The sequence below is a fragment of the Suillus bovinus genome (assembly GCF_016758785.1).
Source record: "Suillus bovinus strain UH-Sbo-P2 chromosome Unknown EDB93scaffold_19, whole genome shotgun sequence".
Taxonomy (NCBI): domain Eukaryota; kingdom Fungi; phylum Basidiomycota; class Agaricomycetes; order Boletales; family Suillaceae; genus Suillus; species Suillus bovinus.
In genome coordinates, this window is record NW_024542075.1 from 120507 (window position 1) to 136998 (window position 16492).

Consider the following 16492-nt stretch of genomic DNA (forward strand, 5'->3'; position numbering starts at 1 on the left):
TGTCGAGGTGCGGGCACGGCTGGGAACTGGGGACGAGATGAAGTAGGGTGGACAGTTGATTGTTTTGCTTGTCGGCGGAGCGTACGTCACGTCCGGCGCAGGCAACCATCGTTCGTAAATTAATTCTCGTGCCCTCTCCTGGTCATCGGAACGCGATGGATTGATTATTTGAGGAAACGTCGCAGACGGTCTTGAAGGGGGGATTGGGGACATAGTACGGAAGCGGGACGACCGCATTGACGCTCGCATTGGGGCCTCAGACCTAATTGATGGTGTCGTCGTGCGTGCGGGATTCGTCGGTTTTTGGACTCCGGTAGCAGAAGTCAAGGTACTTCTAGAATAAGTGGATTCGAAGCGCGAGTGCATGGATGGCATAGCTGGTGCGTTGTATGTGGATGCCACGGATGAAAAAACCGATTGGCGCCGCTCGCTTAATCCAGTTGGAGCGGCAGTGCTGGGGCGGGCAGGTAAATTTGCAGCCCGAGAGTAAGCGGACTTGAGGGTACAACGGGTAAGCTCCACTCTGAGAGCCTCACACTCTTGCACTTTGCGTGTGTAAAAGGCTTGCTTAAACATTGTGAGCGACGTGTATAACATTCCTCAAGTTACAACATACTTGTCTAGAGGAATGCGTCAGTCAAAGTGAAGTGTTATCATGATGGAGCACTTCAAGGTTACATACTGCTTTAGGTCGGTTTTCAACTTGCTCACCCTTGATTCCATTTCATCCAACTTCCCTTTCAGGGTGACCTCAACTCCTTTTGCCATGTTCACAGCCTCTGAATGAGCGATGTGATTCGTCAAAATGGTCTTGAGCAACGCAGCACTCGATGATAAAGAATACGACTGTGCTCAAAGTTAGGGGAACCGCAAACACTCAAATTATAAGGAAAAAATTACCTGGACATTAAAACTTTCGTCATGAATCAACCACTCATCTAGCTCCTTGTAAAGAGTCGAAACTTCTTCCACTGAACATTTTCTTGCAGCTACCTTGGCCACTTTATCCTCCAGTCTACGGGTCTCTGCGTGGGTACGTGAGAAACACGGCTCGACTATGGGAAACCGATCTTCCCCTCGTAATGGGGAGTGGCGGTCAAAAGCCTCGCTAAGGCCACCTCGCCCCCGAGGGGTGACTCGTCCGCTTTCTGAGAAGTTTGTGCGTAGCAAACGCACATCACCACTAGTGAAATGATCGGAACAGAAAGGACAGGCAGCTTGAAGATTAGGCAATGTCTTTTGTACGATTTTATGGCAGCAGCTCCAGCAGAAAATGTGACCTAGAGAACTTGCAGTGTTAGAAAGTTTTATGACTGCGGATTCGAAAGTTTCAGAGCTCACCACATGGAATGGAATGGGGAATACAATGCGGATCGTACTCCTCTGCGCACACATCACAAACCGAACCAGGACTAAGCGTGAACATGATCAAGTCAAATCGATGAAACCCTTGCTGTACAGAAAACTGTTAACAAGGAGTACTGCTTGACGTAGTGGTAGATAAATGATAGTAACTTGAAGCGAAAAACCTTGGCCCATCATGTCACCTGTCAGGAATTTCAAAATATAGTACACTGCACACACAGCAACTCGACTAGCTCGTCGGACTTCACATACAACTTACCTAATAGAGGCTTACTCGCAGCGCGGCATGTTGTGTGGATTAGTCGATAACATGAAGGGAGTCCAAATTAGAGAGGGGGGACATCGAGAATTGAAATTTCCCTCTGTCCGAACACCAATGATTCCAGCATTGAATTTGGAGTCCTGTCTCGTATGGCTATGTCGGGTTTTTCCGTTTTGCTGTTTGTGGTATGGCTGCGACGAGTTCGCCCCTTGTCGTTGAGACTGTCCTATGTAGTAGATGAGACAAAGAATTTGAAAAGAAGAAAGTAATATTTAGTGCACGTGTATATGGATCGATATCGAAAGTAATGACGAGGAGAAGTCAATATCAACTTTTAGCAACTTATGTAAGGCACTGACGTATAATGATATCTAGTTCAGGGAGGAAGATAAAAATCCCAAACTCCGCCAGCTTATTATGTATTAGTCGCACTAAAAGCACTTTCAGAAAGGTGTAGAGATCTATAGGACTGTTAACGAACACGCATGCATAGTGATTGAGACGTGCTCAGTCTAGGTCGTTCGGCGATCTGTGACTATCAACTTGAAGTCAAACCGAGTTGTAAATCCTGGGAAAGAATCCTCAAACCGCCGACCAGTGTAATCCGGAACGTTATCTCATACATACCAGAGGGGGGGGCAGTGATAGAAGAAGGGAAATGAGATCCGCGCCGTAGCAGCATGCACTGAGTAGAACCATGTATAAGCGCCTACATGAGTTGGGAACTACTTACCACGCACAGGATTCATGCCGTACTACATCCCAAAAGTACGCCGCTCTCGTCAATCAGAGATCCTACTGATCATCTTGCGACTCTCTGTATAGGTTATCGCGATATGTTATTAGGGGTGTTTCGAGAAGCGCACCTCACCGCGAGAGGATCCCCACATCGGAGGGCACCAGAGCGACCTGCGCCTACGCGGACGATGCGAAGCCACACTGATTCACTGTTGGCAGTTGCATTCTTCAAAGATGGCCGACGATTCGTCACTGCTTCACACGACAAAACCCTGCGAATTTGTGACATACAGAAAGGATCATCGGTAGGGGAGCCATTCGAGGGTCACAAGGACTATGTACGATCAGTCGCAGTATCGCCAGATGACAAGAAAATTGCAAGCAGTGGAGATGATAAAGCCATCATCGTCTGGGACGTTGAGAGTAAACAAATGATATTCGGTCTACTGGAGAAGCATTCAGGCTGGGTGCTGTCGGTGTGTTTCTCACCTGATGGAAAGAGGCTCGCCAGCGGATCGCACGATAAAACAGCTGTCGTATGGGATGCCGAGACTGGCCGTATCCTTGCAACATTCGACGGTCATAATAGCTCTGTTTGCAGTGTTGCATTCAGCCCAGATGGACTGAAACTAGCCTCTGGGTCAGCGGATCGTTCCATCCGGATTTGGAACTCCGACAATGCCGAACTTCTTCTCGAAATCGACGCTCACCAACATTGGGTGCGAAGCGTCGTGTGGTCGCCTGACGGTCAGCAACTTGTCTCTGCGTCATTAGACAAAACAGTCAAATTTTGGAGCTCAGATGACGGAACTCAGATCGGTCAACCTTGCACTGGTCACGCTTACCAGTCGCTCGCCATCTCTTCTGATGGCTCCTTCATTGCCACTGCTTCGGACGACAAGACTTTACGTCTGTGGAGCACAAAGACACACAAGTTGATAGGACAGGTGCTCGAACACGCCACTTGGGTTCGTTGTGTTGCAATTTCTCCCAATGGAGAAATGCTTGTGAGTGGTGATGGTGAAGGGAAAGTGTTGCTCTGTTCTATCAAGAACATACTCAAGCAATACAATGCGGAGGAAGGGATATTAGAAAATGAAGAAGCACAGAAACAACGACTCTCATTCAGTGAGACTCAGGTATGCTTATGCCCATAATTGTTTCGCTCTTCATTCATCTACATCATTTGGCGTGGTGACAAATAGTCGTGCAATCACGAGGGAAACAAAGAGTCCATTTGCAATCACGGCAGTCCGAGCAATAATCCCTCGGAAATTGACGAAGACTCTGTCATCGACGACGTAGAATTATTTGACGTGAGCTGTTTGCCTTCGCGCATTTACTTATTACGGAATATGAACTTGCTTTACACAGTTCCTCGCTATACAAACGACGCTCCACGATGCATCCATCACTGATACCCTGCATACCGCTGAAGAGCTGCTGACCCAAGAGATTCACGCAGATGACAACAGCTACAAATCCTATGCTAATCGCTCAGTTGTAAGGGCTCGACGTGCTGAATGGAAGAATGCACTTCAAGATGCAGTCAAGGTTAGATATTCTGCCTATCATAAAGCCATTGACTCAGCTTCGTCTCACAGTCAATTGCGATCCAGCCTTCATTATTGGGCTATATTTCCAAGGGCATTGCCCTCTGCGGCAATGGTCAGCTCTGTGACGCGATGGAAGCTTTTGATCTCGCTTTCATATTTTACAATCACAATCCGATTATAGTTGATCTTTTACTATTAATCAAGGTATTCTCATTGCTGTTCCCATAGTTTTTTTTATCGCCATGCTAAGACGTCGATGTCATTTTTGTCTAGGCTGTTTCAATTTTCAATGCCAGTCGTCGCGACGAGGCAATGCGGCGAGTTCAAGACCTGGCTACTACTTACCAACACCCAGGTAGATTTCCGTGTAGCGTTATCAATGTAGGTTTGGTGTCAAACCTTATAATTTTTCTCAATTTGAGACTGTCTTCAGTCATATCTACGTGCGCAGCTTGCGATAATAGATTTCGAGAATGGGCGGTACAGCGAGGCCGCTGATCAACTCACGATCAGTATCAGTGGCGGGCTCTTACATCCGACACTTTTAGAACCTAAATTGAAGATATTCACGGTGGTACGTCACTACGAATCTGTCGAGGACACTTCATTGATCAAGTGCGCTACACAGCTTTTCGGTTGGGATTTGGATTCGTTATGGGAAACTACCAACCAAAGACGGTGTGATGCGCTCCTCTTGGCTGGTCGGGTGATTGAAGCAGTCGAATCTTTTCAATATATGATGAACATGATTAACGAAGCTGGGAAGGGCAGCTGCATCGAATGGTCTACCAGTAAGTGTTTTAAGGAAAAACAAACTGAACATTGATACTTATAATGGTACCAATTAGCCTTCAAGCAAGGTTGTACTAGGCGCTGTGTCGCGAAGGCACGCGAGGCTGTTGCTGCGAGCAATTATGAGATGGCCGTAGCATTGTATTCGGCTGCGATTGCGCTCGATTCTTCAAGCGAGTCCCTGTTTGTGGACCGCAGTAAGGTAAATTTAAAACGACAGTTCTATGCAGAAGCCCTTCACGATGCGGAAAAGGTGTGGACGATATCTATCGTTCTAGTAGTTGCGCTGATATTGCCGATGTACAGGTCATTGAACTCAACCCATCGTCATATCTTGGTTACGAAATAAAACATGTAGCACTCCACAAGGCCCAACGTTATGGCGAAGCAATCGAGGCCTTTACTATTATGTTTTCCAAGTTGGACCACGGTCCCGATGCTCAGAGACAAAGCAAGCCCCACGTTCCTGATGTACCAACGGGAAGATCATTAACCGTTTTCCAGAACTACGTAGGCAATATACTATCAGTCCATCTGAAGCAGAGGGCACTATTCGACAAGTCATTCACGCTCAACTCGAAAATGCTCCACTTCGTCTACTCGACACCTCGGCTGGACATTTATGCAACCGAGAGGCACAGATACGTACCTTCTTGGAAAGCACAGAATACACGCAGCTTTTATATTCATTGATGGTTCATGCACCCCTCAAAACGGAGCTCATAACGGAGCTCATCACAGAAGCGGTCACGAAGTACTTCAGTTGGGTCATGTTATCGCACAGGTGGGAACAGAAAGAGCCACTGCTGCACGACATCCTGGACAGGGTTGTGTACGATTTGGATCCTGTCGGAGCCATGGTCAAGCTACAGACATTCTGTAAAACTGCTCGTGATGCGGGGTATCGCTGGGCGTGGAGCGATACCTGCTGCATCGACCAGCATAACAATGTTGAACTCCAGCGATCAGTGAACTCGATGTTTGTTTGGTATCGTCGGTCAGCTCTTACCATCGTCTACCTGTCAGACGTTTCATCCTCAGCGAAGTCTGGTACATTGGCAAACAGCGCTTGGAACACGCGAGGATGGACTATTCAAGAATTGTTGGCTCCCGTAGTTGTTCTCTTCTACCGAGCAGACTGGACCCTATATCTCGACGACCGCTCTTATAACCACAAGATGTCTGCCACTATTATGCATGAGCTGCAGAATTCAACAGGTATAGATGCGTTGTCACTTGCCACCTTCCGTCCCGGCATGAAAGACGTGCGGGGGAAACTCCAATGGGCATCAAGTCGTGCTACTACGTTGCAGGAAGACATTGCATACTCATTGTTTGGCATATTCGGCATCCACATACCCATTATCTACGGCGAGACGAAACAAAACGCGCTCGGGCGGCTCATACAGGAGATCGTCGCCCGGTCGGGCGACATTACTGCCCTGGACTGGATCGGGAGATCATCTCCGTTCAATAGCTGTCTCCCAGCTGACATTACCTCGTATAAAGCCCCGCCATGCATATTGTCATCTTTACCGGGAGATGAGATGTGGATGCCTGTTTCCAGGCTGCAAGATGTTGTCGCTGTGGAGTCAGCAACGGCACTCTATACCCGACTTCACAACCTCAGCGCTCCTCGCTTCGCGAACTCCAGACTGCGACTGCCTTGCATCACATTCCCTGTTATAGAAGTCAGAAGGAGGGGCAGTCGAGATCGAGAGACATGTTTTACTTATTACGTGAAGGCAGACGGGCTTCAAGACCTTACGATCACCACAGAGGATAAACTGACTCAATTCTCGCGAGCGAGGCCCACTCGGCAGACATTCCTGCTCGCCCGCCCGTGGAATCGTTGTGACCTCGGGCTGCTTGACTTTGAGGATGATGAGTCCATCAAACCAATCTCTCCGCCCTGGTCAGATCGTTCACTGGGCGGCTCTCCTAGCGGATATCAAGAAAGTGTTGATTCGGAGTTACCCTCACGAGCGCTACGGTTAATGGTTCGCCTCGGGCAGGCTTTTGGGGCATTTTTACTAGCGCAGCAGCATGGTGGGGAGTACAAGAGGATTGCTTCGGATCACAATATCGTGGCGCAGGTCAAGGACATAACTGCTATTCATGACACGATGGACATCAGAACGCTAGAGATATTGTAGCCAGTGCATGGATTTTGAAAAACGGATATCTATAATAATGACAGTCACCCACTTAAGTAGGATCGTATGACTCGATACTGAGGCGTTGTTTGGCGTTTGTTTGTCCCTACCACGGGCGCCGGGTGCTCCCAACAAAGTTGTGTCCAAGTTATCGTCCCTGGCACCCTCATATACATAGGTCACTGGTCATCGATCATCAATCATCCTTGCAAACAGTCATGTCAGCTTCGCAATTAGCTCTGACTCAGGATGCAAGATCTCTCGCAGGTTCTGACGTCAGTGGGAAGAACTTTGTCGACAATATTAGCACAGATACGCACAGATACCCTTCCCTGCAAGCTGAGTTAACCGATCAGTACCTTCATGACTGGCAGAGGACACATTTGAAGATATTCTTTGTGCATTATCCAGTTTCGTCCGATTTTTTTCTTGCTTCAACTGATGTGACATCCCAAGCACACGCTAGGTTCAGACTGCCGAATTGGACCAGTTAATGGCCTAGTTTGAATCACCCTGGGAGCGCTACTATGGTCGACACGTTTGAAAATCGTATGATGACTGATCCGGGGCCTCATACAGTAGAGCTAAGGTTTCTCGCTCGCTTTGAACAGCCCTTGAGTGCACTTTCGCTAGCGTAGCACCGTGGCGTGGAGAATAAGAGGATCACACTGATGTCGCACGAGTGGGGGACATGAGTTGTGTTCATGGCACGATGGGACGCTAGGACATCACATTGTAATCGCATGTTTTTCGAAGGACATAGATATTGAATCTAACACGTTTTCATTGATACCTTGACAGAACCTGCATGGAACGATATCTATACCACATCGTGTGCTAACTTGCAACAGGAAACGAAACTACCATGATCGTATCGTCGAATCGTTGCTGACAGCATTACCGAGAAGACGTTTATCCCCACCGCCCCAGTCACTTATCGTGGGCTTATCGGCCATGGTGCGTCCCCGTCAACTATCAGTGTGTTTATTTAGCTTCTGCCCGCGATAGCTCATCCTTACGAGAAGGCCATGCACGTTCACCTTTAGAAATAGCTCTGCAGCAAGTACGTGCACCGATGACTGCAAGATCCCTAGCACCTCACCTCCTGACGTCAGGCTTTCGACAAATAGCGCGTATGATCCGAGGACGAATTACACCATGGAGTAGGGGGTACAGTAGATTCACTGGTCGGTGCTCAGCGTCCGATATTCTATTGCGCCGGTCACGGATGCTCGATGCGTGCCTGAGGACCAGGAAGGGCGCAGCTCATCGGATGCGAGTTCTCAAAGTTAAGCCGGAATGTATTTGATGTGCGGGTCAACGCTACTCCAGTTGAAATTATTTGCATAACGCCAGCGTCACGATTCCAAGACGTGACCAGCAACTTGAAGGCTCTGCAGAATTTCGGGAACCGCCGTCATCGTTTTTTTGTCTCAGGTAAGAGACGTCCGTGAACACTTTGTCGGGTGCTTCTAGCGCGGCACAACGCGAAATGTACCAATGCCTGATCCAGAATTCTGAAGCCCGGGTCAATGGTAAAGAAGGGCGAGCAACTCAAATCCGAATGGAGCGCCATTCGCCGACAGATAACTCCAAAAATCGGGAAAACTATGTAATTCGTCATGTGAACAGAGTTCATTTCCGCTATTAATCCGTCACCTCGAATTTAAAGTTTGTAGTCCAACAATTAATCGTAGATATCATTTGTCGGTCGGAAAGACTTCCTTTCTCAGAAATGGTGTCGAGAGACTATACCGTACATATTGTAGGACTAGACTAATTTTCTGTTGCTACACAATTTTATCGATTATCCAAAGATAAAAATAAAAACAAAGAAGTTGAATTTCCTCCAGACAACTGCCACTCTATCCTTGTTAGTACCACCTTCAAGCCGAAACAAAGTTCACCGCCGAAAAACGAAGCGTCATGCTTGACCCCCCCGGTCATTCGAGACTGCTAGGCACGCTGGAAGACTTTTCGAATAACTTCTTCGCGAAGCTTGCGCAGCGGTCCGGTGATGGGCCTGTGCCGTCATTGGTTCCTTCCACAGATTCAAGCGGTACTTGCGTGGAACGACAAGGAGCACGCCAAACGATAGGATACAGGACTAATAATGGCCAGAGAAAGAGCTTGTCGGACTTGTGTCCCACGCCATGTGCATGTCATGCATGACGTTGGAACGATGCGTTCTTTATCCTAGCTATGTCTGCGCCGCAGCCATCGGATAAGATGTCCCACTCGCCGCGTTTCTAGACGTATCTCTAGAGGACGGCAGATTACTGAAGACGGCAGTACTAGCCGCGCAGGTCCTTCATGATGCGTTTCTTTTGCCAATTAGGTGCTTCCCAGGCTCTCACTCCTAAACTCCGTAGTTGCACTTGACGCTGGATGCATGGAAGCGAAGTTCATTTGGAGTAATCAGTGAGTGAAGCAGATGCTTTCCGAGGGCGCAAAAACAGGTGTTCTGGTCTGGTTGAACCCCTGAGGGAAAGGAAAGGACGCGTACGCGTACGACTTCAGATAGAACGCATCATGGATGCCACGAGCTTGCGATGAGGCCGTCAGGGACCTTTCCACCTAATCACCCATCTATTCGTTTACCACATATAATTTTTGGAAGCACATACATTCATGTTCAGTAGCACCAACCTATACATAGCATTCTATAGCGCTAGTCATATGATGTTGATATGACGGATCGCTATTCTGTGATTGAGATCGTGGACCGGAGATGAAGATATCAAGTTTCATCATGTGGTAAGTACGTAGTGGTGCACGATGATGATGCCCCACCTTGTGAAATCAGGCCGCACCTAGACCTGGGGATGAACATAAGGTTAACTTCAGCCTATCAATCTGCGATAGACGCTCGCTAGGGGGGGGCTAAACAATGCCCCCGTATGGTGTTGGCAAAAGAGGTCACCCTCGGTATAAAACGTGCGACCCGCCGATAGGTCGCTGGATCTCCTTAATCGACGACGGGAAGAGTGGGTGACCTCTCAGCTCATTGCATCGTGTCCACTTGACTTGAAAGAAAGTGTGAATTAGTAGAGGGACTCCAATATCTTGATCGGGAGCTATCAGGAGATGCACTAATCCAAGGACAGAGTAAACTCCGTGATGTGTGATCCTGCATGCGTTCGTAGTAAAGCCTTGTAATTAACGCACGCCAGCCTACTCTTATGATAGGCTTGGGCTGGGCCGATCGAGCTTGGTCGAACAAGTGAGTCGATGCCGCATCCGCTGGATTCACCAGGCACTGTAGAAGATTGTAGAGCATCGCAAGCGTTCCGGGCGATCAGTCAGCGGGTACGCAGTTTCTTACAGATCCTCCGAATCGATATCGGATCAGTGTGCCTGGGACCGAGTTAGAGCTGTGCAGTAACAAGATCTCGTGTTTCAGCCTCGAGATATATCTTCTTGACGACGGACCGCGGAAGACGGTTCCGTCTTGACCAAGAGAATGGCACGTCTTACATCCCACCACAGCTCCACGATGATGAGATTGTGATAACTTTAAAAAACGCTTCAGAGAATGACAGCATGGCCTAGGGCGTGTTCGAAGCAGAGCCTGTTATCCACTATCCGAATCAGATAATCGATGGTCGGCTAGAAAGGAAACATACCGAACGTGTGCAGGAAGTTATGATAATTTTTGGCCTTTTGATGCTTTATTCCGAATTTTGCGACAAACCTGTTGATCCGGCATATCAAATGTGTGCCGGGAGACTTCATATTCCGACTTCCGATGACGAAGGATAATCTCGTGAGCAAATCGTGAGATACGACCAAATGTGTGCCGCTTTGCTTTGGTGCCATCTGGTGGTTTGGACGTCGTATTGCTCCGTCCGAGGCCTGGAAAGATGACTCCAAGCGCAGCAAAAAGCTGCGCGACGACTCATAAGTGAAGTCATCTCGACTCATATTGGAGCCGGATTGTGGGTATCCGCGCTGCGGCGGAACATAGGGAATATGATCAGTGAGAGCGGGTGAATCCCGCCGTGGCGGGAACACGTGTTTCGCACACCATGATATGTTATATGACCTGAAATGGGCACAGAGTGTGAGATATAAACGGTTCCGACTGATATTTTTGCCAATACCTAGGCGGCAGTGACACAAAGAGGCTGTTAGTTCCGTCGGCAAGTTTCGTACGAAAGCCTTGGCTGGCCTTCTAGTCGAGTCATGGTTTGGAAAGCCACCAGGACAAAGGGCGAAATACCCTAAGCCCTAACCCTAAATTAGTACTTGTAATACATTGCATAAGAATATTATTCATCAAATTTTTTTGTGATTTGTGATCTTATTCACGGACTCTCTAGAAAATGTCATGGAACCTGCAGATGCAGTTGATAGATAAAATTAACATATTATGAAGACAGCGTGTTTTCGTGATTATGGCTAGATGGCAGAAGAATATATGATTTGTTTGGCTATCAAGCCATGCGTGCAGTGCATTGTTTGGCCACTTTTGGTGACTTGCCGTCATTCTGAGATTTTTCACTTCATGCTATTTATCCACCACCAGGTCAAGCGATACCCCTTGTCAATAGCTTTCTAACTAGCAAACCTGGCAAGGGTTTCATCGTCTTGACCTCATGCTCACGCTTAGTCCTGGTTCGGTCTGCGATGTCTGCGCAGAAGAGTACGGTCCGCACTGTGTTCCTCACTCAATTCCTTGCGGTGAGCTCAATCTTTTTGATGATGTGGGAATTTTTTTCAACTCGAGTCATAAAAATCTCTTTGTCCGCAGGTCACGTCCTCTGCTCTAGTTGCTGCCATAAAATCGTAGAAAAGACATTACCTCGTCTCCAACCCGCTTGTCCGTTCTGTCGGGATCATTTCACCAGCGAGGATGTGCGTTTGATCCGCATTGATTTCTCAGCAAGTGGATGGGCCACTTCTCGGCGGCGAGGTGGCCTCACTGAGGCTCTTGACATTGCTGACCGCTCCACACCACGACGGGAAGATCGTTTTCCCTTCGTCGAGCCGAGCTCCTCGCGTACCCGTGCAGAAGCTCGCAGGCTGGAGGATAAAGTGGCCAAAGTAGCCGCTAAAAAATGCTCAGTGGAAGAGGTTTCGACTCTACACAACGAGCTACAAGACTGGTTGACTCATGATGAAAAATCTAATGACCAGGTAAAAATTTTCATCGCTATGCAACGTTCGCGGTTCCGTTAACTTTTTGATTACAGTTGAACTCTTCTTTATCCTTGAGTGCTGCGCTGCTCAGGGCGATTTTGATGAATCATTTCGCTCATTCTGAAGCCACGAAATTGGCCAAGACCGTCGAGGCCGCCCTAAAAGGGAAGCTAGACGACGCTGAAACGACTGTCACCAAGCTAGAAGCCGATCTAAAGCAGTACGTAAATCGATCTATACGTTATCGCTTGGCTGACAATTTCTTCTAGACAAGTACGTTACGGTTTGGAAAATGCGTTGAACGCCACTGACCTCCGTTTCTTTTGTTATAGCAAGCCCTTCACAACCAAAAAGTACAAGAATGCCAGGCTCTTCGAGCAGAGCTTAGCCGTTATACTCTTAAGTCCGCTTCGTCTCAAGTCACAACGCCACCTGCCCGTCCCAGCACCGCCGCTCCAACTGGATTAAGCGAGCGGCGCCAATCAGTCTCTTCATCCGCGGCATCCACGTACAATGTACCAGCTATGCCATCCATGCTCTCGCGCTTTGCGGCGACTCATTCTCGAAGTGCCTCTACATCTGTGTCTGGAGGGTCGAGACCAACGACCCCAGCACGGATGACGGCACCACCGATGAGGTCTGAGACTCCAACGCAAGCGTCTGTGCTGTCGGCTCGTTTACGTGCTACGTCCCCAATCCCCCCTTCAAGACCGCGGACGATTTCCATCTCCGCGACGTCACCTCAAAAAATAACTCGTTCGCACTCTGATGAGCAGGAGAGGGAACGAGAACGGATTCACGAACGTTGGATGCCGTCGCCGAACGTGGCCTACAGCCCGCCGACAGGTAAAACTATCAATTATCCACCCTACTTTGGTTCGTCCCAAGCTCCCGGCCGTGCCCGCTCCTCGTTCTCAACAAACGCTGCATAAAATTTTTCCCATTTTGGATTTGTCTTTGCTTGGTTTCAGTCTAGCGGTCTCAGGACTACTACTCTACTTGTCTCATATTGCTATCTGTCGCCTAGTTCTCGTTTCCGTCTCTCTTCCGTTTCCCTGGCATGTTTCTCATCTGCATCATATCATTGGCGCTGCTCCTTATACTAATGTTTTATTTCTTGTATCCTATCCATTTCGCCTTCTTGACAGCATTGGCTTTGGCAGGATTTCTCAGCCATACCGTATTCGTTCGTGTTACTTATTTCCTTTGAACATTTCATCCTTAATAAGGAGCGCGTTTGATTGCACAGCACACATTTTCACGTAGCATTGCGTTTTTCCTGCTTTTATTGTCATTAGTGTTCCTTGCTCTCGCTTATCCCTTTTCAGCCATCCGTCCCGCTTCCATTTCATCTGCTCGTCATCGCTTCCCCCCTTGATTCCAGAACTTGACCGTTGAACCTCCTCCGTATCCCCTTTCCCCCCCTCTGCTCTCAGATATTCTGTCTCGCTATCAGTTAGTTGTTTCTTACGATGAGTTTGTGGATTTTAGTTTCTGCATACTCCTTTATGATTCTTAGTACTTACACAGTAGTAGTACATGACTCTTGTGACGGTTTACGTAGTGGACGAATGATTACTGTAGCGTTGTCATTCATACTACCGTCGTTGATTTTCATATTGCAATTGCATATTGTTGAATGTTATGAATTGGATGCGAAATTCGAGATTCAGTTTCCCGCGGATGAGGAACTGTTTCAAAACCTGCAGTGTCCACGTAAACTTGGGGCTTGCAAGTCCATGGATGCTGTTTACTGAAGGTGCGGACACCGCGTATCATGATGCTGATAAACTTTACTTTGTTTTTGTGAGTCAAACGCTTATCATCCCGCGAATACCGAACTTCTGCAGCATTCCAGCGCGGACATTTGTTTTCTTGCCATTCCATTTTTCGAGTCCCTGAACTGAGTGCATCGTGTAAAACACGCTGCCTTCCCGAAGAGGCAACAGCGCCGATGCAACGAGGCTACGAGGGGGTCCTGCGCATCATCGGCCTAACTGCGCATGGCCATACAACAAGGGACCATTAATGACATCCCCTGCTAATTTATTCTCGTCGGATATTAGGCGAAGAGATTTTCATGGTAAACACGTAACCTCGAACGGAGACTTTTCGTGCAACGTTGCAAACGCATGCGAACTTGAAGGGTAGGCGGACTCGCTGCAGGCGATGATCCTTCTTTTTGTATTTCTATTTCTTCCAGCGCTCTTAAGCGTTATCGTATCTACTTCGTACCGCCGCGTATCGTACGTGCAGCTGAGGAGATTTGGTTTTTTTGTGACGTGAAGCCCTGAAACGCGATGTATGGATGGTGCGGATGATATAGGGGGGAAGTGTTGGGGTTTGACGTAAATCTTTGAAGTGATCAGTTGGGTGGCGGTTTCCTTTTGCTTTTCCTTTTGAGAGACTCGTCGATCGTTCGATTGCAATCGGGTCCGCGTGTGCTTGCGTTGATGTTTTGTTCGACTGAGTACTTGGTGAAGATGGAACAATTGGAAATTTGAATAGGCAATCAATGACGTGAGTCTGCTTCTATCTGGGACATCAAGTCGCCGTGCTCGTCGTATCGTCATCACTGCCAGCTCAGATATACATTCCATAGTTTATCGATAGTAATACACAGACTAACAAGTACGACTCAAGGGTGGCTAGCAGGGACCTGACACGAACACGATGAAAAACAAGCGCAAAAAACAAAACAAACCAAACACTCACGCTGCTCATTCCCAGCACAGAAGCGATCTTGCTGTATTCCTCGCTCGTGGGGGTTACAGTGCCCGCACAAACTATAGATGCATCAGCACGATTCGATCGAGTCAACGGCAGTGTCTGAGGCATACTTTGGGACATGCGGTCTTGGTTGCTCTGGGTCATGGTAGCGAGCTGCTGTGCGGTCATGCCTGATCGAGGGTCATGATCATGTTCGAATATGTACAAAGACACGCGTACCCTTTTTGGCGAGAGCACTGGAGAAGGCCTGGCAGACGGTCATCGTGAGGTGGGATGTGGGATGATTAGATACGAGTCAAGGCTAAGGATAAGAGACCCTGATATTACTTTATATATGTCAGTGACAGGTCAACTGATCATGGGACGCGGTTCACCCCGATAACGCTTCTAAATATGCAAGTACTCAAGCGCTTACTGTCCCACTCAGAGGAATGATAGGAGATATTTCATGATTCTGCTAACTGTAGTAAATTAAGCAGGGTCCGACTACACGTAAAATTAACGCAGTGCCATCGATCGTTATGTTTCTAGACGAGCTGTAATACAGGAGCGACTGATGGTGCTTGAGATACTACGCTTTGATGAATAGTCCCCACTGACTTCTAAACTTCTCATCTTCGAAAATTCACGATGAAGCTCGAGACTCATCTAGACTATTCCGCAGAGTTATGACAATTTTGAACGTGAGTGGCATTTCGAAGGAATTTTGATTGCGTAACACGATGGTGAGCAAATTAATTTGAGTTTCGCATACCGTTGTTATTTGTTCATGTTTGTAGCACGCAAAACCTTGCTTCACATTCCTCGACTCCAACGTCCGTATCGTTGAATATACCTCAAGCCCATCAAAATGGTGCGTACATAGTTCAGTACACCGTCCTGTGGTGATCCACGCCATCATTTGGAGCAACGTTTCGCAATTTTGGCCTGTTGTTGAGGTGGATTGCAAGCTGACTTTTGGATGCACAGGCTCCGAAGAAAACCAAGGTCGCAAAAGAAGACAACACTGTTTCGCTCGGTCCCCAAGTCGCTGAGGGCGAGCTCGTCTTCGGTGTCGCACACATCTACGCCTCTTTCAACGACACCTTCGTCCATGTCACCGATCTTTCAGGCAAGGAGACCATCTCCCGTGTCACTGGTACGCGCGACTACCTATATCGGTATAGATCTTTAGTTTACATCATGATCGTGAATAGGTGGCATGAAAGTGAAGGCAGATCGTGACGAGTCGTCCCCATACGCAGCTATGTTGGCTGCTCAGGATGTTGCCACGCGCTGCCGCGAGGTCGGCATCACTGCCCTCCACATCAAACTCCGTGCAACTGGTGGCACTGGCACTAAAACTCCTGGTCCCGGTGCACAGAGCGCCCTCCGTGCTCTCGCTCGCGCTGGCATGCGCATCGGGCGCATCGAGGACGTCACCCCTGTTCCTACCGACTCCACCAGGCGCAAGGTATGCCCTCTCACCCGCTTTGAGAGAATTTTGTTTTATTGATTTTGTTGATAGGGTGGTCGTCGTGGTCGTCGTCTGTGATCTCCATTTTCATGTTTTTACTATGAGATTTTGGAAGAGCCAAAAATTGCTATGCATGTAATTGGAGTTACAAATGATATGTCGCCGTTCGACGCGCATCAGGTTTTTTGCCTGCCCCGCGGTCGTTCACCTGTTTGTGTCTCTAGTATTGTGCTGTCAACATCTTTGTGCTTCGTATCAACGTGATCTGAGTGCAGCATGAAAAACACGTGAAACC

General features: G+C 48.1%; 5 protein-coding genes across 5 annotated transcripts; 3 read left to right on the plus strand and 2 right to left on the minus strand.

The window, feature by feature from the left end:
• Window positions 1–54: 54 nt before the first annotated feature.
• Window positions 55–1426, minus strand: EDB93DRAFT_1052476 (uncharacterized protein; the record flags this gene model as incomplete). The annotated part of the gene is made up of 4 exons (XM_041444705.1): window positions 55–567; window positions 679–846; window positions 901–1280; window positions 1342–1426. Coding segments are annotated over 4 exons (1146 nt in total), but the record flags the coding sequence as incomplete, so codon positions are not given.
• Window positions 1427–2340: 914 nt separating this feature from the next.
• Window positions 2341–6869, plus strand: EDB93DRAFT_1249232 (uncharacterized protein; the record flags this gene model as incomplete). The annotated part of the gene is made up of 11 exons (XM_041452823.1): window positions 2341–2395; window positions 2453–3504; window positions 3571–3681; window positions 3740–3919; window positions 3970–4125; window positions 4195–4302; window positions 4355–4495; window positions 4550–4712; window positions 4770–4966; window positions 5020–5143; window positions 5218–6869. The coding sequence occupies 11 exons, from the start codon at window positions 2341–2343 to the stop codon at window positions 6867–6869; spliced, it is 3939 nt and encodes a 1312-aa protein (XP_041308862.1).
• A 4598-nt stretch (window positions 6870–11467) lies between these two features.
• Window positions 11468–13380, plus strand: EDB93DRAFT_1273986 (uncharacterized protein; the record flags this gene model as incomplete). Its single annotated transcript, XM_041454373.1, has 4 exons — window positions 11468–11552; window positions 11623–12008; window positions 12065–12235; window positions 12344–13380. The coding sequence occupies 4 exons, from the start codon at window positions 11468–11470 to the stop codon at window positions 12941–12943; spliced, it is 1242 nt and encodes a 413-aa protein (XP_041308863.1). The 3' UTR covers window positions 12944–13380.
• Window positions 13381–14649: 1269 nt separating this feature from the next.
• On the minus strand, window positions 14650–15003 carry EDB93DRAFT_1249234 (uncharacterized protein; the record flags this gene model as incomplete). Its single annotated transcript, XM_041452824.1, has 4 exons — window positions 14650–14670; window positions 14727–14797; window positions 14852–14911; window positions 14961–15003. The coding sequence occupies 4 exons, from the start codon at window positions 15001–15003 to the stop codon at window positions 14650–14652; spliced, it is 195 nt and encodes a 64-aa protein (XP_041308864.1).
• A 402-nt stretch (window positions 15004–15405) lies between these two features.
• EDB93DRAFT_264412 (ribosomal protein S11-domain-containing protein) lies at window positions 15406–16324 on the plus strand. The gene is made up of 5 exons (XM_041455893.1): window positions 15406–15466; window positions 15521–15594; window positions 15711–15879; window positions 15938–16194; window positions 16249–16324. The coding sequence occupies exons 2-5, from the start codon at window positions 15592–15594 to the stop codon at window positions 16273–16275; spliced, it is 456 nt and encodes a 151-aa protein (XP_041308865.1). The 5' UTR covers window positions 15406–15466; window positions 15521–15591; the 3' UTR covers window positions 16276–16324.
• Window positions 16325–16492: the final 168 nt, after the last annotated feature.